This window comes from Podarcis vaucheri (genome assembly GCF_965113315.1).
Source record: "Podarcis vaucheri genome assembly, chromosome: 4".
Classification (NCBI taxonomy): Eukaryota; Metazoa; Chordata; class Lepidosauria; order Squamata; family Lacertidae; genus Podarcis; species Podarcis vaucheri.
In genome coordinates, this window is record NC_138762.1 from 40,432,426 (window position 1) to 40,453,847 (window position 21,422).

The 21,422-nt window shown below is 41.1% G+C and overlaps 2 protein-coding genes across 9 annotated transcripts in view; one reads left to right on the plus strand and one right to left on the minus strand.

Moving 5' to 3' along the window:
- The window catches only part of LOC309530718 (TPA-induced transmembrane protein), a 32,302-nt gene extending 15,255 nt beyond the window's left edge, over positions 1 to 17,047 (plus strand). For 2 of the 3 annotated variants that reach the window (XM_082219750.1, XM_082219749.1), the window contains 4 exons: positions 11,531 to 11,863; positions 12,963 to 13,280; positions 14,633 to 14,784; positions 15,695 to 17,044. In XM_082219750.1, coding sequence (XP_082075876.1) covers positions 11,531 to 11,863; positions 12,963 to 13,280; positions 14,633 to 14,784; positions 15,695 to 15,799 — 908 coding nt within the window. In that variant the 3' untranslated portion in view covers positions 15,800 to 17,044. Of the gene's footprint in view, positions 1 to 11,530; positions 11,864 to 12,962; positions 13,281 to 14,632; positions 14,785 to 15,694 lie in introns of all 3 variants that reach the window. The other variant, XM_082219751.1, reaches the window with a different exon arrangement.
- LOC309530741 (uncharacterized protein) lies at positions 1,356 to 8,643 on the minus strand. 6 transcript variants are annotated; one of them, XM_082219806.1, is made up of 6 exons: positions 6,546 to 8,643; positions 6,104 to 6,192; positions 4,886 to 4,932; positions 4,284 to 4,318; positions 2,691 to 2,735; positions 1,356 to 2,292 (listed from the first exon to the last, which is right to left on the minus strand). In XM_082219806.1, exons 2-6 carry the CDS (start codon positions 6,127 to 6,129, stop codon positions 2,092 to 2,094), a joined length of 354 nt encoding a protein of 117 aa, XP_082075932.1. In that variant the 5' UTR covers positions 6,130 to 6,192; positions 6,546 to 8,643; the 3' UTR covers positions 1,356 to 2,091. The 6 variants fall into 6 exon arrangements, with proteins under 6 accessions (XP_082075932.1, XP_082075931.1, XP_082075930.1 ...); XM_082219805.1 differs by having other exon boundaries at positions 4,886 to 4,935; XM_082219804.1 differs by lacking the exon at positions 6,104 to 6,192 and having other exon boundaries at positions 4,886 to 4,935.
- Positions 17,048 to 21,422: the final 4,375 nt, after the last annotated feature.

Consider the following 21,422-nt stretch of genomic DNA (forward strand, 5'->3'; position numbering starts at 1 on the left):
CGAACCGCTGACCTTCTGACCTAGGCTCTGTGGTTTAACCCACAGTGCCACATAACTCCATAGCTGGAGCTTAATTCAGAACTTGAACAGCTCCCTTGCATTTAGATGGAAAGAGAAGGAGATGGTCCTGGGTTTTATCCAACATAGTGTGTTTGGTATTCTACTCATGGAACAGGGCTTACCCTTCCTCTCCTTTCCTGCCCCTCCCTAATCTGCTCCCTCTGTGGCAGATTATGAGGGTGTACAAGGAACTGTAGGGATAGAGAGCAGAATGAACCTTCATTGCGCAAGTGGGGTGGCTGTGTTGGAGCCAACCCAATGAACTTCAAACCTCCAATGACCTCACCCAGAAATTTCATGTATGTGTTAAATATCATGAGGGACAAGATGAAACATGGGCAACAGGAGTTTCCCCAGTATCCCTTTCTGAAACTACCCTTCTGAGAATGACTAGAGCCACCTTAACAGGGATACGTTCATAATTAACGAATCACAGTATTAAAGAAAACCAACAAGGAATTCTTATGAAGGGACCCCAGGAGAGGAATCAGTAGGTGTTAGTTTCTTCATCCAATAGATTTGTAGCTTATCGTTCAATGTGAATAATTTCCAGGGTGGTTTACAGTGACAGCTAAAGGCCCATCACAATCATCAGTCATTACACTGTGACATTTAAAGAGAGAAAACACCTTTTTTAATTTCTTCAAAGTTTATTTCAGATGAGGAAGTACCCCAATTAGGAGAAGCCCAAGAGACAGACCCACATGGGCAAGCAAACTCTTAGATAGGTTTCCATGATTCTGTGGAACTTCCTGTCAGTTAAGATTAAAGAGGGGCTCTCACCATTCAACTTCAGGAGCCTGCCAAATACCTTTCTTTTTCAGCAGGCATTTTTCAGGGAGTTTTCTGTTTTTATGATTACTTTTGATTGCTTTTATCCATTGTATAAATTTTAATACGGTAATTTTTGTGTACACTACTAGATACTTAGGTAATTAAGCAGCAGATAAATATGTCAAATAAAATAAAATTTGGCTCCTTCTCTCCCGTGCATTAAAACTCTGCTGCCTCCACTGAAGCCAACCAAATCCCAGACTGACCTAAATCAGCCCAATTCCATTTGGGATCTGGGATGAGCCTTTGAATGAACGACCATGGCAGTGGACACCAGCCACACTGACCAAAGCTTTCTTCCCTTTCCACTCATCACCTTGAGCTTTATTGCTGCTGCTGCTGCTGCTGCTGCTGTTGTTACTGTTAATGACCTACATTCACTACAACTGCCAGGTAACAATATAAAAATGCAACATGAAAACCAGGTAAAACAATTTACAATCAAAAGAGCAGAAAAAGTCTTCAGGTCCTAATGACTACAACAGCAGTGCTTGGGTGAGAGGGATGTTTATTGTTTTCTATTTTGTAAAATTTATACACCACTTTATTTTTATTATTTTTAAAAAACCTCAATTATCACTAACTGCAATAATAATTAGTGAGAAATAAATTGCTAAAATAAAATTACCACTAACACAATAAACAGTAAATTTATCACAATAAAACTAACAACAATCATTTAAAATACTGGAAAAGTTAAAATAACAATAGACCAAAATTAGATTAAAATCCACACCAGCTTTCTAAACATCTGGGTAGGGTGGTCTGGACAAAAATGCTCTTAGCAAGTGGAAAAAGGAGTACAGTGAAGGGGTCCTTCCTGATATCAATAGACAGGGAGTTGCAAAATGGAGGTGCTGCCATATGAAAAGATCGAGTTCTTACAACTGCAGAACAAGTATCATTTGACACCCGCAGCCATGTCAGTTCCACTGCAGTTGAATGGTCATATATGAGGGGAGGAAATCTCATAGGTAAATTGAAGTTGTTAAGGGCTTTATATACGAATAGCAACACCTTGAACTTCGCCCAGTAGAAAATTGGCAACCAGTGCAGATCTCTGAGCGCAGGTGCTTATGCAATGCATGTGTCACCACCACCCCAAAATAACTTGAGGCACTATAGCTGTATTTATGGCAATGAAATTTTCGCCATTATGCTACGAAATGTAATGTTTTCTTATCCCAAAGAGGAGAACTAATCTTTCACAACATCATCATAGTCACTGTTGTACTGGAAGCAGGAAGAGCTCACTCTTTTCGGAATAATGATGACATCTTCATAGATGGTGGTAGTGCTTGTTTTGTGTCCTTTAATGCCATTTCCTCTAATAATATGGTCAAGGGTAGCGTAGCATATTTCAGAGGGCTCTGCAGAGACTTTGTCATCAGTGTTCTCCTGGGAAGAAAGAAATCAACTTTAACATAAAAAAATGCAGCTTTCAATTGTGTGTGGAGACCGTAAATGAAATTCTTCTGCCTAATACTGTTACCAATCATTGGTAGTGCAGCTAGGAACTGGATAATCTGTCAGTTTTGGTCCGTCCCCCCCCCCCCCAGTTTATCATTTTATCTATCTTAACTTCAGTTTTCCAAGTTTCCACGCTTAGTCATGTTTGTTTGTTTTTAATGCAAAATAATTTGGCTTGGCTCTCCCTTGAAGAGTTTACTTCCCTTGGAGTTGGAGTTCTGTAATATCTGGAGTCCCTGTAAGTATTTAACTCCATACTTCAGTATCATGGATTTCAGTAGGGCTCTGTCACAAATATATTTTGTTGGTTTCTGCTTGGTATTCACCTGAGCATAATGAGATATGAGTCTCCCAGAATAACTCAGCCATTCCTATAACAACAACAAAATCTCTCAGTGGTTACCTCTGCTGAACATTGTAAATTTTCCCAGTTTGTATGAGGCCATCAAGTTCACACAGAATTTATGACTCATCCTTATGCAAAACCCAAACTTCTCTTTACACTCCTTGGCCTTAGAGCATGACACCAGAATAGGAACCAAATGGGACAAGAGAGTTCAGAACGCAAGTAAATAAATAATCCCTTGTTAGTGTGACACAATTATGCTCTAGCAGGGCCTCTTTCTCATTTATCAGCTTGACCTTAGGTATTACAAATATCTGTCAGTTCTCATATATGACTGATATTGAAGCAACATTTTGTAATCCTAAAGAATTTGTTACCTTTTAAAAAATATGATATTTATTTATTTAACTCATGCCTTTAATCTTGCCTTCTAGGGTAAACACCAAAAGAGGCAGCTTTTAGCAATTAATAAGTACAATACGGCCTGACCTGTGCTATATGTTTAAAGCAGTATTGCTCCACTTTAAACAATCATGTTTTCCGCCAAGGCATCCTGTAGTTCATTAAGGGGTAATTGAGAGTTGCTGGGAGGCCCCCTTCCCTTTACAAAGCTACAATACTCAGGTTTCCTGTGAAGAGGTGTTTGCTTACTAGGAACATAAAATGGGAAGGGAAATACAGTATTTTTCGCGCCATAAGATGCACCTGACCATAAGACACACCTAGTTTTTAGAGGAAAACAAGAAGAAAAATATTCTGAATGAAACAGTGGATGTATGATTTTTGTAGTTCATGCTGTGGCCACAGACATGTGATCTGACAGTGAGTTTGGGGTAGCCCGACGCAAAAATCCTGAGGATCCATGTGGATCCATGTTTTGTAACCATGTTTTTGTGCCATTGCAACCCCACGAAACAGTGGGTGTGTGGTTATTTGGTGCAAGCTGTAGCCATGAACATGCTATGTGATCTGATGGTGAATTTGGGGTGACCCTATGCAAAAATCCTGAGGATCCATGGGCTTTTACCTTCCCCTTCCCAGGCAGCCTCTTTTATCCCTAGTGTCCCTTTTCTCCCTCCCAATTGCTTGCCGATCAGCTGCTTCCTTTCAACACTCCCTTCCCTCTTGTTTGCCTTAGCTGGAGCAGTTTTTTGCTCCTCCTTTTCTTCTAATTTCTCTCCTCATTGCTTCCTGTCTTCCTGTCTCCTCTCCTTGCAAGTTCGCTGTCTTTACCTTCCCCCTGCCAGGCAGCCTCCTTTATTGCTAGCGTCCCTTATCTCCCTCCCAATCACTTGCCGATCAGCCACTTTGTTTCAACACTTCCCACTTTCAAAAAAGAAAAAAGAAAAAATATTATCTGTTTTTGCCCCTGGGCAATTCAGCTCCAGGGACCACACATTCACTCCATAAGACGCAAAGACATTTCTCCTTACTTTTTAGGAGGAAAAAAGTGTGTCTTATGGAGTGAAAAATACAGTAACTATTGTCACTTTGAGCTCCTCAGAGGGAAAACAGGATATAAATATAAATAATAAACACAATCTTGAAGAGGATAGGAAAAATCTTTCAGTACCTCATCATGAACTGATGAAACGTCCTCAGCTTGTACTGGAAGGAGAAGCAGAAATAAGATTTGAGTGTAAAAATAATGACAACAACATTGAGGTAGGCATGAGAAACTACAAATATCATGGATCCTGCTTCCTGACTTTCAATGGCAACAACAAAATTAACTTTCCCCACCTAATTTAGGCAGCAGAAATAAGAAAAGCTTATGGTAACTAGGAGTGGGCTTTTTTTGTGAAAGCTCACCTCAGTTCTAATACTGAAAAAACCCCAAAGCCCTTTGCTCAGTCGATCTGAAAAGCGTGAAGCTCTGCTGCAGTGCTGTCATTTTCACTTCTACAAAGCCTGTTTATCTAGAATTCATTTTTGTTTCCTTGTGTTGTGTCAAGCAAGTTGTGATCCACACTTTCCTGGTGCAATTTCCCATCATGTGGGGAAAGGCCAATCTTTGGAGGAACTGGGTTTGTTGTGCAAGACCTCCAGACCAAATTTAATTGCATAACCTGCCTTTGCCAGTGTGCGATTGAATGCCGCCCCAAAGTGGTGATGCTCTAGAAGCCCCCCTAGCCAGGCTCTGCAATAGGCTTAGAGAAGTAACTACTCACTCACTTCTGATGTGAAAGCCTTTCTTTCTCCTCAGGCAGGGCAAAGGCTTTCTGCTGCAACATAAAAACCAGAGAAGCTGTTTGAGAATGGAGTTCAGCCACAGTGTACAAATACTGTAAATGCTTTCCCCTTCTGAATATCTGTTCCCTACCAGAGATGGGAAGACCTCTCCCAGATCAGGGCAATAGATGAGTGGTAGAGCATCTGTTTTGCATGCAGAAGGTTTCAGGTTCAATCCCAAACATCTCCAATAAGGGCTGGAAGAGTACTCTGCCTAAAACTTTTGGAAGGCCGCTGCTATTCATTGTAGGTAATTCTGAGCTAGATGGTCCGGCTCAGTACAAGGCAGCTTCCTATTTTCCTTAGCACCCATTTCTCCAACTCCTTGTTTCATCTGGGTGTCTTACTAAGGCAGAGGCATGTCAAAGAGAGATAAACTGATCCTACATACAGAAACTCTTACATGAATGGGTGTGTGAAGTGATTCGTGGCACAATAGCAAACACAAGACTTTAGAATTGTCTTTCTTTGCGTTGGTGTCCATTTTTATATGAAATAATGCCCACACCCCATCTGACTATGAAATGGTCCTGCTAATAGGGAAAAGGGAAAGTTTCAGTATAGTGAGGCGAGCCCACAACTTAACATAGGAAGCTACCTTATAATAATGAATTAATAGAAATAACGAATTAATAGAAAAATGCATAGAGTTCATGAAAGCCAAATTGGACGGCATTGTCTAGTGGATGGAGGGCTTATCCCTAACACTTCAGCCTCATCCCAAGGAAGTCCAGCCTTAAGATGGTAGAACATCACAATCCTTTAGGTTTAGGATCCCTCTTCTGTACATCTAAGTTTGAGATCCTCAAGCATTATTAAACCCAGCCTTTTTCCCTGGCAGGGATTCAAGGTGGCTTAAAGATAAAATAAGAACAGTTAAAACACAGAAAAAGAATAATTTAAAAAAAAACAATTAAACATTAATAGAATTAAAACTATATCTACATATCTATAGCTATATATTATAGATTAAAAGCATGCAGACATAGGATGCCAAGTATACAAGAAGCCTTGTCTCCCGACATCATTTTATAAGTACAGCTTTTATTAAACCATTGAAGAAGTTTGGTCCATTATCTGCTTGAAGTGGGAAAGTCCAAGGTTAAATCTGGAGCTGGGATAACCTGAATCCCCTCCCACTTGAAGTAACACTAAACGTACCGTTCTTTGGTTCCTTTATTCCCCATCTCTTCTGTGAGAGTTTTCAACTTCCCCTTCCTTCCTTTTTTGAGTGTGTTATAGTAATTGCTCTGCCAATAACGTTAGAAGAGTAAATTCCGTCAGAAGGTATAAACGTTCTTTCACATGGTTTCCATAACCAAAATCAATAGAGTAAAATGACACAGCAAAGAAATTCCCCTTTTACATCACAGGTAGGTGTGTAGCTGCCAAAGAGATAAATGATGTCACTTCTGCAAAGTGATATGTCAGAACAGGCTAATTGTGGCTTTCTAGTAACGAGAGAGGAAAGACCCAGGTGATATGGCTGGGATTCTTTTTGGGGGTTCATCATGAATCATCATCTGACTTTCACCTTATCTCCAGCTAAACATTTTGCCCACGTGATAAAATAGTATAAAAGAAGTTTGCTCATAAAACGTACCACACAATGTTGTTCCTCTTTCGTTTGCAAAGCAGCCTGATGTCCACCTCCTCATTTTTCATCCAGTGTCCCCAAGCACAAAAATAGAAATAAATCCTGGAAGAAGGTTTAAACAATCATGTTACAAAAACTGTGTTTTAAGGAAATAAATAAGAAGAAGTTGGTTTCTTGGGGATAAAGAACTGTGTGTACGGTAAACTTTTTGCTATCTAGTGGTTTCTGGGTGTTTTCCTTTTATAGCACATATCGTAAACTGACAACATGGGGTTTTGAAGTATGATGAATCATGCAGCCAAAGTGATTAGTAAAATGTTTCTTTTTTAGAATACTGTGTCATGGATGTAACACTATTGACAGGGTTGCCATATGTTTAGGAATTCCAGGACATGTCTTCTTTTTGGGGTCCTACATGCCCACCTGGAGAGAATTTTACATTTTAAAGCAAATGTTCAGGATTTTGGGTTCTAAATTTTTGGGTGTGTGTGCAAGGGCAGCTCTGGTTCAGTTTCTGGCTCTGGCTTGGCTCTAAAAAAGCTCAACAACTTTTTGTGTCCAGATTTTTACCCCTTGAAATATGGCAACCCTACCATTGACCTTGTCTGCTATGTATGAGACATCTTGGGTCTGTAGAACCAGCTGAGCATTGGAGTCCATAGAAGCTCAGGGGAAAACATGATTAAATTCATTGCAATAAACAGTACTTGGTCTTACTAGTCTTTTGGTGTCTGGCCTACGAGGAGCTTATGCTGTTGTAGAAACATAGGAAGCTCCCTTATACAGAGTCAGAACATTAGTCTATATAGCTCAGTACTGTCTACACTGGAAGCTGCTCTTCAGGCAAGGTTTTCTTCCAGCCCTACCTGGAAATGTTGGAGTTGAGCCTGAGACCTTCTGCATACAAAGCCGGTGCTCTACCTGAGATATGGCCCTTCCCTGGTAGAATCTCACACTAACTTGGGCATATAAAGGCTAAGAAAGTGCAGGGCTAATTGGCTGGGCATCTGTCCCCACAATTGAATATGTGAGCACTCATGGTGAAAGGGGCCAAGCAGGGGTAGCCAACACGGTGCCCTCTAGATGCTGCTGAACTACAGTTCCCATCACCCCTGGCCATTGGCCATGCAAGCTGCGGTTGATGGGTGCTGGAGTCCAAGAACATTGAGAGAGCATCACCTTGGCTCTCCTTGGGCTAAAGTCTTGAGCCAATGCGTTGCCTGAGGATAGCTTTAAAAGATTTTAGTTGGTATTTTTAAAAAAATGATTTTTAGATGTCCTTTATTATTTTTGAAGGTTTTAAATAGGTTTATTTAATTTTAATTATCCTGTTTCTACTACTTTGTTGTTTGCTGCCTTGTGCTGTTTTGGGAAGATAAGCAGACTAGAAATTTGATTCCTTTGCCATTTCACCCCTTCGTCTCTCCTTCTTGGTTATAGACAGTGGGGAAGTCAGGTAAGCAGCACTGCCCTGCTACCTACTATTGGAGAAGATGTGAAAGAAATAGGTGCATATAGGCACATGTGGCGGCCTTGCCTGAGAGCACAAAGTTTGGGGGGAAAGAAGATTTAGAGAAATAAGTGTTGTCAGGGGTCAAAGTTGTGGTTTTATTTACTGTCTCAAGTGTGAGGAATCTCAGACCCAAAGGGCGATTATGGCACTCCAGGCCTCTCTTTTTGGTGCTTAAGACTCTCTCTCTAGGCCAGGCCCTTTTTGAGTGCTTTTGCCTGGCTAGAATGTGTCCCACATTCAAAACAGGGACAATAACATTCAGGAATGCAAAGCTTCCTTTAGCTTTAATATGGAAATGTTTCTCTTCTCACTATCCAAAGTCCTGAGATATAAAAATATCAATTTCTTTTGAAATGGAAAAAGATAAGACCGAATAATTTAATTTGTTTATAGTTAAAATGGGCCGATGTGTGTGTGTGTGTGTTCAATTACCATCAAAGTGTAGCTGTTATGAAAGCCAGTTCCCCCTGGGAGTATCCAAAGCAGAAGTAACTATATTTCTGAATACACAATGCAGAACTGATCAGTCGACAGCAGACTACAGAGGCAAGATGTACTCTGCGTTTCGGCTCACCTTCGTATTCTGCATGATGGTGCTATCTGGTGAGTACTGCACCATGGCAAGCTAGTTTAATTCAAGCTCTGGGATGTCAGTGCCTGGAGTGGTAGGGCAACTGTTGGTCCCACTAGGTCTGATGCTACCATCCCCTTTTACATTTTTTGGTCAGGACTCCAAGTGAAAACTTGTGGTTTTGCTGCTATACGGCAGCTGTCCATTGCTCCTGGAGGTATTTTAAGGTAATATAGCGGTTGCTGCAACAGCAGCTGTTTTTAAAGTGCAGCTAGTCCTTCTCCACTGCTGCTCATTAGCTTATGCAGGGAGTGGTTGCAGGAATGGGTGGTGGTGCTCAGCCCAGAAACATCAGCTGAAGTGCCTGCAGCAGCTACTGCTGTCTTTGTTTGTCGAGAGCAGTGCAGTGTAGTGCAGCGGAAGGTAGCTCAGACCTGGTTTTACCCTTACTGTATGCTGTTTTTATTTACAGATAAATGCACATAAGGTGGTACCTCTAGTTACAGATGCTTCAGGTTTCAGACTTCACTAACACAGAAATAGTACCTCAGGTTAAGAACTTTGCTTCAGGGTGAGAACAGAAATCGCGCAGTAGTGGTGCGGCAGCAGTGGGAGGCCCCATTAGCTAAAGTGGTAGGTACCTCAGGTTAAGAACAGTTTCAGGTTAAGAACGGACCTCCAGAACGAATTAAGTTCTTAACCCAAGTTACCATTGTACTGTAGTTTAATTACCGTATTTGCAAAATCCCTGTGAAAATGCCACTGATTCTCTAGCACAGCTGTTCCTAAACATTCCCCCTGCAACAGACCACTTGAAAATGGCTGTGAGTCTTGGAAGACCATTTAATTATCTTTCTGCCTTTTGTAGCCATTGCAACGCCACATCGTTTTTGTTGTATTTTTATTCATTCTATCATTTCTCATGTATTGTACTTTTATTATATTACAATTTGAATTCCATTGAGTTCCACTTGTAATCTTATAAAACACAACAGAAGAAATAGAAGAAGCATTACAAATTACAACTGAAAATCCATATGGATATTTAATGTAATGGATGTGCCATCTCTCATCTTCAACCGCAAATCCATAGACACATCACAGACAACCTGATCGAAGCTCATGGACCACTGGTGCTCCAAAGACTACCAATTGACATGTAACAAAAATGTAACATAAATGTAGTGAACTAGACCCTGTAGTGAATGAAAATGATCTGTGCCATGGAGCAACAGGGCTGAGCCCTGCCACCTACTTTTTATTCAAGGTTCAAATCTGGAACATAATAGAATATATGGGACAAGGTGTCTCACATTTCAGATCCTGCACCAAGAAGGTGGTTGAACTGCTTTATTCATTCATTCATTCATTCATTCAGGAAAATGTATGAATTGCTAAATAGAAAAAGTAAATATCGTAAGTGGTGTACAGAAAATGATTATAAAATAATGATCAATAAAGACTCAGATGAAATCAGAAACACTTTTAAAACAAGTCTACATAACAGAACTATATGTCTGGGTTAGAGGTGAACTCTAGGGACTTATGCATCATCTCTGTGTCATTCAGGTGGGCCCTGAATGCTGTTCTCTATACAGCTGCCTTCAGCTGTTTCTGACCATAGGTTGTGTCTCCAGAGCAGCTTATCACTTATCATATGATGCATCTATTCTTTTGTTATTGTACCTGTTCTGTCACTCTTATACATGTTGCTTGCTGAGAGTGTAGCTTTAAAAAGAAGCTTAACATATTTCGAAGTCACTTCCAGTTCTTTGATTCTCTGATTTAATGAAAAAAGTACCTCTGAGCAGGTGAAGTGTGCATTTCTTACATCAGTGATTATGGAGAAATATTTCCAGATCAGAGAATGTTACTTCAACACAGCCTTGAGTTTCCACATGACTATCGAGAAGGTGGGAAGTTTGCAGTGTGTTGCTAAAGCTGATGATAGATGCTTTGTTTATTATTTTTTAGGGATGGAAGAGTTCACATTTAAGATCCAGTTCACATTTAAAGTTGGGCCTACTATATTTGCCCTTACCAAAACAGGACATGAACAGCAACGGAAATCAGTTTAATTTTGCAGTGCAGTTTTGCAGCCAAGTAGTATGTACAAAGGGACGCGGGTGGCGCTGTGGGTAAAAGCCTCAGCGCCTAGGGCTTGCCGATCGAAAGGCGGCGGTTCGAATCCCCGTGGTGGGGTGCGCTCCTGTTGTTTGGTCCCAGCTCCTGCCAACCTAGCAGTTTGAAAGCACCCCCGGGTGCAAGTAGATAAATAGGGACCGCTTACTAGCGGGAAGGTAAACGGCGTTCCGTGTGCGGCTCTGGCTCGCCAGAGCAGCGATGTCACACTGGCCACGTGACCCGGAAGTGTCTCCGGACAGCGCTGGCCCCCGGCCTCTTGAGTGAGATGGGCGCAAAACCCTAGAGTCTGTCAAGACTGGCCCATACGGGCAGGGGTACCTTTACCTTTACCTTTTAGTGTGTACAAAAATGCATATACTAGGGTAAAGTGTGTTTACATATGCATATATTAGTGAAAGGAAGATATAAAAATGCATTTGGGGAAATTATTTTGCAAAAATTGGTGTATTAGGCAAAATCTGCATAGAAACAGGTACATTATGTGAGCACGGAAATGTAGATGCTATTCTTGAGGGCTATAAAAAAACCGCGGTGGAAATTTGGAGAACTGAGCCTAAGATAGGAGAAATGAGAATCCGAGATTGCCAAATTGGACCATCCCTGTTTATGAAAATACCATAGGAGTCTGGCGTCTGGTGGCCATTGTGAGAACAGGATGTTGAGAGAACAGATGGACCTTTGGTCTGATCCAGTAGAATTTTCTTATGTTCTAAGCGTTTGTTGAGCTCCCAAGAATTTAAGCAGTCTTGGCTTCTTTTGCAGGTGCAGCACAGGTGATTCACGAGCGGTTTCAGAACATCACAGCAGGAGAAAATGTCACTTTGCAATGTCGGCTGGCCAAAAAGCACGACGTTGTTCAGATCACCTGGCAGCAGGAGCAGGGGGAACAAGAGACCAACATGGCTACTTACAGTGAGGCTGGTGGCACTACAATACTGAGCAAATTCAAAAGAAATGTCCACATGTCCCAAAGTGGACTGATGGTTTCTGCCATCACCTTCCATGCTACACTCAAGGATGAAGGCTGTTACAAGTGCATCTTCAATGTATTTCCCATAGGACCCATCACAGGCAGGACATGTCTCAAGGTCTATGGTAAGAGTCGTATGATCTTAAAGGAAGCCTCCGATCTTACTGGAAGGCCAACAATGCCATGTTATTTCTTTTCAGCAAGAACATTTGTACTTGAAAGGGCAACGTTTCCTACATCAACCCTTCCCATGCTCTCAGATCAGCAGAGGGGGCTCTCTCTTTTTTACATTTAATGGCAATGACAGATACAGCCTTCCCTTGGTGTTGCCTTGTACTTATGAGTACATCAAGACCTCTTGTGGTTCGAGGACCCGACCCAGGCGAAGTGAAATGAAGACACAGGGACACGTGATATAAGGTTAATGGGCTAGAAGAGGCCACAACTTTATTGGTTACAGCAATTGAAAAGGTATTGGCTTAGGCATTGGATCGAAACAAGTGGGTTCTTCACCAGTAGGTGGAGCCTGTTGATGCTAATCCAACTATAGGCTCACCCCTGCTGTCACCGAAGGTCGTGCCATGGCCTCCCGCCAAGCAGGCATCGGACGGAATACACGACCCCCAGATTCCTTTAACGGAATACCCCTAAAAATTGAAGGCATAGGCGATGGCCACACCTAGCACTTCCACACAGCGCAACACATTATTCCAATGCCTAACCTACCCACCAATACCACAAAAGTTGTGACGATTGCTACGAGGTAGGTGAAAAAACCAAAAAGCCTAATGCCAAATGGAAAAACTCCTACCAGGCCCCCTAGACAACCAGGGCAACCAACCTAAGGTCCATAGCAAGGCCAAAAAACCTAAGCCCTAACTAAAGGGAGTGGAGGGTGGGTGACTCGCAAGGGGCGAAGGAAGGAAGAATGAGGCCGAGGAAGGCTGGCGCTGCAGCAAAATGCTGCTGAACACGCCCCCTCCGTGGCCCCTGGTTGGATGGCCACCGAGAGGGCGTGAGCGCCAGCCAGGTGAGTGGGCGGCAGGGGGCCACGCCCCCTGCTAGCCGGAGCTTGAGCCCCGACCACAACCCCTCCCCTCCCCTTCAGGGAGGAGAGTCTTTGCCATTTCAGCACCAAGTGAAAGATGTACCTGCTTTCTCAGGCTTCTTAGTTTTTAATTAGCAGTTACAAAGACATTTTAACTAGCTTCTTTTGTTTTAAAGCTCTAACACAACCCCAAGTGACGGTGAAGAGTGTATTGGATCCAGGCAATCCTGAAGAAGAAGTGGTGGAGATAAGCTGCTCAGCAACAGGGAGACCAGCTCCAGAGATAACCTGGAAGGTCACCAAACCTCTTCTGGTGGAGCCAAAGCAGTATGTCACCCAGCACCTAAACCAGACAGTGACCGTTGTCAGCAATTTTTCTTATGTCTTCCTCAAAGATGTCTGGGACAACACAATAACCTGTGTTATTCATCATCCATCTTTAAACACTGAACAAGAGGTGACTTTACCTGGGATTATACCTGGGATTATACATGGTGAGTTTGATGATTCTGAGTTTAATTTACTTACTTTTTTAAAAAAAGCTGATTGCATAGAACATTAAAAAAGAAGAAGACAACTTGATTGCAGGGTGTGCCCATCACCTCTAGTCTTTTAGCCACCTTTCTTCAGGGTGCTTGCAGTTTTGTGACCTGTTGTGATCCGCATTGTTGGGCACAGGTTTCCCCATGAGTGGAGGGTCCTGCTTTTGGCCAAATCAGTATAACATTTCTTTTACTTGGCACTCCCAATATTTTTTAGCACCCTGTAGAATATGCATTTTCTAAATGCACCACCAATGCCACACTCTAAACAAAACATGGATTTTTTGGGAGGTGGGATGGACGAAAGAGATTTTGAAGACCATACTACACTTTTGGAATAGCTAAAAATGAGACATTGTTTCCTAGTCGGTTGAAAGAAAGGCAGCTTCACAAATCATTATCTTACATGTGTTAAAATCCAGGACAGAAGATGGGGAGTGAAAATAAAATGATGTCCTTGGCTGTTGACTGTGCTTCTGGCTGTGTTGTTTATATACTGTGATGAATCTTTCCATGATAAAATACCTATGTTTATAAAGAAATGACATGTTAGGAAACAAGATGGTACTTACACCATGGCACTGCCTCAAATACTGTGCATATGCCAGTGGTAACAACAACAACAACAACAACAACAACAACAACAACTTGTATGCACCAGCATCCACACCTGCCTACAGCACAGATGTTATAGTGCTGCCAAAATGCACACCTTTCGTAACACACAGTGTAGATCTTGGGGATCAGTTAAAGAAATGGAGGGACAAATCTATCAGTTTCAGTTTCTCTCAGTTTCTCAGTTTCCCAGTCTGAGATACATTTCCCCACATCAGTTTTTAAGTCCTTGTCCTTTCAACAGCATTTTAGTGGTAATGTCTCATAATGTACAAATGTCTGTATGCACATTTGCATGATATACACATTTTACAAGGCAAGTTCCCCCAAAATAATGTGTTTTAGTATGCTATTTTCACTTATATATGCATTTTTATGCACACATCCCCCCAACATATGTACCTTTGCACATGCTATTTGGCTGGAGAACTACATTGCAAAATTCAGATAAGTGTAATTTTTGAAGGGTGGCTGTGTTTTGGTTCATGTATTGTTTTGAAACTACTAAGTGAATTGAAATTCCTCCCTATTGGTATACATCTGCTGAGCTTATTATGTATAGACATCAAGCTATTTTCCACCACTTTTTCTGATGCTTGTTCAGTAGCAATTCTTATTTATTTATTTATTTATTTATTTATTTATTTATTTATTTATTTGTTTGTTTGTTTGTTTGTTTATTTCTGCAGTTCAAAATGAAGATCTACTGCCAGGAACTTCTGCCACTATTGCAATTTGCATTTTGGTGGCCATGTTTTCCCTTGGTCTATTGCTCTTTTTTATCTGGTACCGTTGGAGGAGGCTACACCCAGCCAATGAGAAGCAAGACCTTCTATGCATGGTAAATATATTGATTGATTGAGAAAGTAAGAAAGAATTTGACAAAGTTGTACAAAAAAGTTTTTTAAAAAAAAAAATATAGCCACAAGACTTAAGATTTCAGGCTTCTAGACAGCCAGAAAACTCAATTTCAAAAAATAAGTTTCAAAAGTTGAATTTGAATTCTGAAATATTGCTGCATTTTGTTTTTTGTTTGTTTTGTTTGAAAAACCTCTAAACTAGCTTATACTGCCTATCTGGGCACAGTAATGCCTACTTTAGTAGCAAAAGTTTACCATCCAGCCTCTTTTATGGTCTAGATATTGAGGCAATTGATTTTGCTGTCCTACAGAGCATCCTTAGGTGGCAACCATCATAAAGTTCACTAGTAACTTGGCACCTCAGAATGTTTGTGATGCTGCAACATTCTGTAGAAGTGACAGAGAAGGAAGAGAAAAATTGGTACAAGCTTTACAGCAGGAATGGTTCATAAACTTTCCAGCCTAAGCTGCAATACTAGATGGTGCCCTTTCTCCATTCCGTGTATAGAAGTCTACTGGACTCGCAGTTGAATCTGATTTCAGAACTGGTGATGGAAAGGCAGACTAGCTTAGGGGCTGAAGGGTAGACCATGTAGTACATGCAACTCCAGTAAAGGGGAATATTGAAGCAAGCCACCAGTTCTTACCAGCACCTGCTCTCTGAGGTCCTCTGCGTAACAGTAGGGATGGCCCTGCTGCAAAAACTAAACTCCTTTGCATCTTTAGAAGGCATCATACTTGCCCATGGTTTGAAGGCAATATATGGTCAATGTGAGAAGATATTTCTCAGCTGCAGGTTCTGAAGAGAACACATTTACGTGCAAAAGTCAGCATTCTGGAACTGCCCATCTAGTTCACCATCTTTAAAGTAAAATATATCTCTGTTGATAGGTTCTTCCTGTATGTCCTGGATGCACGACGGGTGCAAGATATTCCTATACTCAGGAACACGTTGTAGTGGAACCATTTCCTGAAGAAAGCCTTCTGAACAGATGAAATATATTTTGGACAAACAACACCAGACTTTTAAGAATGTGAACTCAGAATGTTTCTGTGCGAACAGAGAATTGCCTGCTGGATTCTATATTAAGTTCATATAAAATCTTCAGTAGGATCTTCAGGAATTAAGCTACATTGCCCAATATTATGACTATTTATTGGAAAAATCTGTTTCTATAGACTAGAATAATAAAAACAGAACATATTTATTTGCTACATATTTTATGCATTGTGGCCACTGGAATTCTGAAACTGTGAACTCCGAGGGCCAGTTTGCTATTGTGACACTTAAAAATGCAGTGGAAATTCAAATGAAAAATGACTCAGTCCATCTGATAAAAGTGAGACAGACATGACTGGCTTGAAGATAAAGTTCTGATTCTGTTGCTGGGTTAAGGGAGGTGACATGTATGGAAAATACATATCAAAATACTTCAAGACCATTAGGGGGGAAAGGAAACTCATTGAACCTTTTTACATCATGTCTATATATGTGAGGCAGTCACAAAAAAACATCTCACTAAATATTGAGAAAGCTTGGGTGTATATGTTATATTGGTGAATCTTAATAAGAAAGAAAAAAATAGATGACTCTCATTCACTCCCACCTTTGCTAGTGACCAGGGCTGCTCCCTATTTTCTGGTATCTAAACCTGGTAGAGCGCTTCTGGTTTGCCTTTTGGAAAGATGTTAGGATGCTTTAAAAAATACACCAAAGGGTGGTTCTAAGCTGGAGTTGACCTTAAAAGCTCTAAACCATTTGAGACCAGCCACTTTCTCCCATGTATACCTACCTGAGTCTTGACATCCTCTTCAGAGGTGCTTCTTCAGATGCTTCTGGCAAGACTACCGGGAAGAAGATGCTCTTGGTGGTAGCAGCCGGTTGTGGAATATTGTAGAATTGTAGAGTTGGAAGAGATGTAGGGTCATCTAGTCCAACCCCCTGTGATGTAGGAATTTCAACTGGCTGTTATAATTAAACAACATGAGGAATCACAGTTCTCATAAAGGTGTCTCAGAGGGTGGCCTCCGAATGAGATTGTTATAATGGTTGTTGTTTTATTTAATTTATTTGTCGGTGGTTTATATGAGAGAAAGTCTCAAAGCAACTTTCTAAAAACTTTTAGAATCCGTAGTTTTAATGGTGTTAGCAATGTCCCAGTAAGCCAGAGGAGTGAGAGTTAATCATAAAAGGAAAAGGAGACAAAATCATTATTAGCCTAAGCTTCCCCCGTGACGGGGTGAGCTCCCGTTGCTCGGTCCCTGCTCCTGCCAACCTAGCAGTTCAAAAGCACGTCAAAGTGCAAGTAGATAAATAGGTACTGCTCCGGCGGGAAGGTAAACAGCGTTTCTGTGCGCTGCTCTGGTTCGCCAGAAGCGGCTTAGTCATGCCGGCCACATGACCCGGAAGCTGTCTGCGGACAAACGCCGGCTCCCTAATCGTCAGGGGTCCCTTTACCTTTACCTTAATATCGCCAGGTGGGGGCAACAGCTCATTCATAAAAGAAAAGGAAAAATGCCATTGGAGAAAAGTGGTGTCATCATTCAACATACCTTTTCACGGGATAGTCTTGTGAGGGGACCTCAAACTCCCAATTCTTGCAATGTTCTTTTTTGTCAGACCCAATGCATAAAACTGTGGCTCCTATTTAACTGCAGTCATTGGCTATATCATATTTTATTATACAGTCACATCATATTCCATTCTAGACAAATAATACCACGAAGACGGTTGTATTTTCTTGGGCTTGAGTTTAGTTGTCGTTTTTTCAACTAAGTGACTCATCGTTGGATGGGAAGAGCGTCTGATGCCATCTGGTGGTGCTTCTGCGATCAACGGCAACGCAAGCTGAAGTCACTTCTGAGCTTCTCAGAGAAACACCACAGACTTCATCTCTTGCATTTTTGGCCTTCCTGCCTCCTCCACTATTTACATCCCCCCCCCCCATACTTATAAATGTGTGTGAACTGAGCATGCCTTATAGGCAGATGCCTTATGCCTCTTCAGAAGGTGGTGGTGGTGTGGTTTTATCAGTGAAAATTCATGCAGCAATATTCATGCACCACCACCTTCTCCAGAGGCATAAGGCATCTGCCTATAAGGTGCTATACTTTCTGTGCTTGCTGAAGCATATACAATGCAGAGTCCTTTCTACAGACATATCTGCCAATGTGCAGGGGCATAGTGTAGGGGGGGGCAGTGGAGCAGTGGTCCAGGGTGCATATTTTTGAGGGGGTGCATTGCAGGCGCCCCTGGTGCATTGAGGCCTGGTGTTCCTCTCCCAGTGTCAGTGGAACCAATAGAGAGGTTACCGATGGACTATATTGCCTAATTTTGTTCATGCAACAATGATAGACTTTTATTTTCTGCAAATCTATTACATATTCTCTGTTCAAGAACTGCTACGCTTGGAGTTTCTATTATCACATGATTACAGGATTGGGACTATTGAAAGGCTTGTTTACCTCTGTGATATTGATTGATTACCTTCCGTATTTTGTTGATACAATATTGATTTATTATTTTATTATTTGTATCTCCATCATATATTCTCTGTTTAAGAATTGTGAAATATTACAGGTTATATATATATTGTTAGATCATTATTAGCCTCAATATATATAATGAGTTTTTAAAAAATGTTCAGATACACCCTTCCAAAAAGACCTGAAGCATTTCTATTAGGAATGATTGGAGTGGAAATACCAAAAATAGATCAAAAACTGTTTATGTATGCTACAACGGCAGCAATAATTTTACAAGCCCAAAAATGGAAACAGGAGCTACCAACAATAGAAGAATGGCAGGTGAAAGTAATGGAGTATGCGAGAGCGGCAAAGCTGACTGTACGCATCTGGAACCAGAGTGAGCAAGCATTCCAGAAAGAATGGACTTAAATTTATATTATATTTAGAGACTAACTGTACACATATAAAGACACTAGCAGGATGGAGATAGGGCTCACTTCATGAGAAGAATCAACATTCTATTTAAGACAAGCAAAGTTAAATATAGGATGGAGATGTTATAAATGTGCAAAATAAAATGTAACAGAAGGAAACCAGAAAAAGGACGGAGGGAAGTCGAAAGCTTGGCAGAGCAAATGATATAATGGTTGTTATGTTATGGTATTATATAATTATTAAAAGTTGAAAATTAATAAAAATTATATACAAAAGAACATTATTAGCCTTGTGTTGCCTGTTATTGCTTAAATAACAATATTGCTTAGGAGAGGCAGGACTGAGATGTGGAGATATGCTTCAGAGATCCAGACTATAGGGAGCTCCAAAAAATCAATAATTATAATTTGGATTACAATTTGGTCTTTTTTATTTTAGTTTTTTATTTGGATTATGATTGGATTATTAATTGGAAAATTAATAAAAATGATTTTTTTAAAAAATAACAATACAATGGTACCTCTGGATATGAACGGAATCTGTTCCGGAGCCCTGTTCGCATCCTGAAGTGAACACAACCGGTGCCCGTGCGCGATTCGCCGCTTCCGCAGGTGACATCATTTTGACCATCTGTGCATGTGTGAGCGGCGAAACCTGGAAGTAACGTGTTCCATTACTTCCGGGTCGCCACGGAGCGCAACCCGAAAGCTCTCAACCTGAAGCAGCTTCAACCCGAGGTATGACTATATTGCTTAATATTGTCAGTTTTTGCAACACAGGGGATTTCCTTTGTTACATACCTCTCTCAGCATCTGCGCAACCAACAGAGAGGAGCACCGTATCAGGCCATGCTGGGTGCACTGCTGTGGGTGTGCTTCATTCATGCCTGCCAAGTACTGTGTTGAGTGGCCAAGCTCCTCCTGTGTGGGTGGGCAGGCAACACAGTGTGGTTCTTCTTGGCTCTGGTGTGGGGTCGCTCTGGCAGTGTCAGCGGTGAGAGCTGGGAGGCTGGGGTGAGATCCTCCACCCTCCACCCTTTGTGACCCATTCCGTGGCACACACGCATGCCCCCCCCAGCACGCATGCACACCCCTGGTGCTGGGAGCTCATGGTACGCGGCTACCTATGTGTGAACACCAGGGTGGGGTTGAGCCGGTATACCATGATGGGATGGAAGGGGAAATAAGTGTAGACCCATTCTCGACCTTCACTAGGTTACAATGGCTTGGAAGACAGGACCTCAAGAGGGCCAAAGAAACAGCCTGCATACTACAACATATTTGGGTTAAGGATATTGTCTGTTTCTTCAGGACACAGCAGTTTCAATAATCTATGTAAGAGCCTAAAATGTTTTAAAAGAAATTGAGCAAAGTTGGTGCTAGAAGACCAGTATATTATATCACCTATTAAGGCCTTCAGACAATGCCTTTACTCTTCCAAAGTTACTAGAGTGGCACTATCTCTTTAATGAGAACTAATTCAGTGCAATTGTGTTTTGTTTACTGCTGTTTCTGCCAATTTCGTCCGCGGCCTTATCTGATCTCAGAACTGGGTGCCCCTTTAAGATCTATGAATTGAATACCTCTTAAAATAGTCTGTTACCTCTTGACTTTTTCATTATTAAACAGGCAGGCAGAAAACAATGCTCTATACAAGAGTATCCTTTTCAAAAACCTGCTTTCCCCTTTACAGTATATCAGTTTCATGAATCTGTGACAGTAAAGAAGATGGCTCTTGTACAAATTCAGCAGGAACGCTTAAAAAGCGGACTGGTTTGACTGCTAAGCTTTTTCCTTAACACTGGAACAAAAATTATAGATTCATTTCATTGCTTAAGGAAACAGATGTGCTTAATTTTTGTTTCTTTTCAAAACGGGGTAGTGCAAATTCGTCCAGTAATTTAGAAAGAAAGAAAGAAAGAAAGAAAGAAAGAAAGAAAGAAAGAAAGAAAGAATATATAAATATATTCCTCTGGAGCTGTTAAAGAGAAGACACCATCCTTTTGATGATGTAATTATGGCTGCTGGTAACAATAACAGTAATCTGGAACTGTTAAAGAAGAGGCCATATTATTATAATAATTTATTGGGGGGGGATTCAAGGCAACTTACATGTTACAGTAATATACATTTTAAAAAAGCAAAAGAAGTAGTAATTAACATATAAAAAGTAATCAGGACCCTTCCCAAAGGGCACCTGTGGTAGAGGAGAGAGTTTAGTCATAGAATTATAGAGTTGGGAGGGACCACAAGAATCATCTAGTCTAACCACCTTCAATGCAAGACTGTTTTCCCCAAATCTTTGCCCAAAGATTAAGAATCTCATGCTCTACCAACTGAGCTACAGTCTTTACAGAATCTTTTTAATTTGTCAACTTCTTAACACAAGCCTTTCAAAGCTGAACAGATTTATTGGGGAAGTAAGATCCCAGAAATGTCCTTTTGTTTGTTTGTTTGTTAAACATGATAGCGTCCTGTTCTTCATTTGGCATCTCTTGAGATTTGCTATACACAAGAGCCCAAAAAATGAGCAGTTGAGAGATTCAGAAGCAAAAAGAATACTATGATAATAGCTGGAATATTTTTTACGTTTTCCTGAATTTTTGACGTTAACATAACAATAACAAAGAAATAAACAAGGGAAGAGACCAAGGCCGGTCAATACATTTTTGCAACTGAGGTGAACCACAAAATGGCTGAGTTTGGTTTGAGCCGGG

Coding starts and splice junctions, on each gene's coding strand:
- LOC309530741 (XM_082219804.1), bottom strand. CDS start 6,607: ATGAAAAATGAGGAGGTGGACATCAGGCTGCTTTGCAAACGAAAGAGG. Junction 4,936..6,545: donor AAGAGGAACAACATTGTGTG/GTACGTTTTATG, acceptor TTTATGTTGCAG/CAGAAAGCCTTTGCCCTGCC. Junction 2,736..4,283: donor TTTCATCAGTTCATGATGAG/GTACTGAAAGAT, acceptor TTGTTGTTATAG/GAATGGCTGAGTTATTCTGG.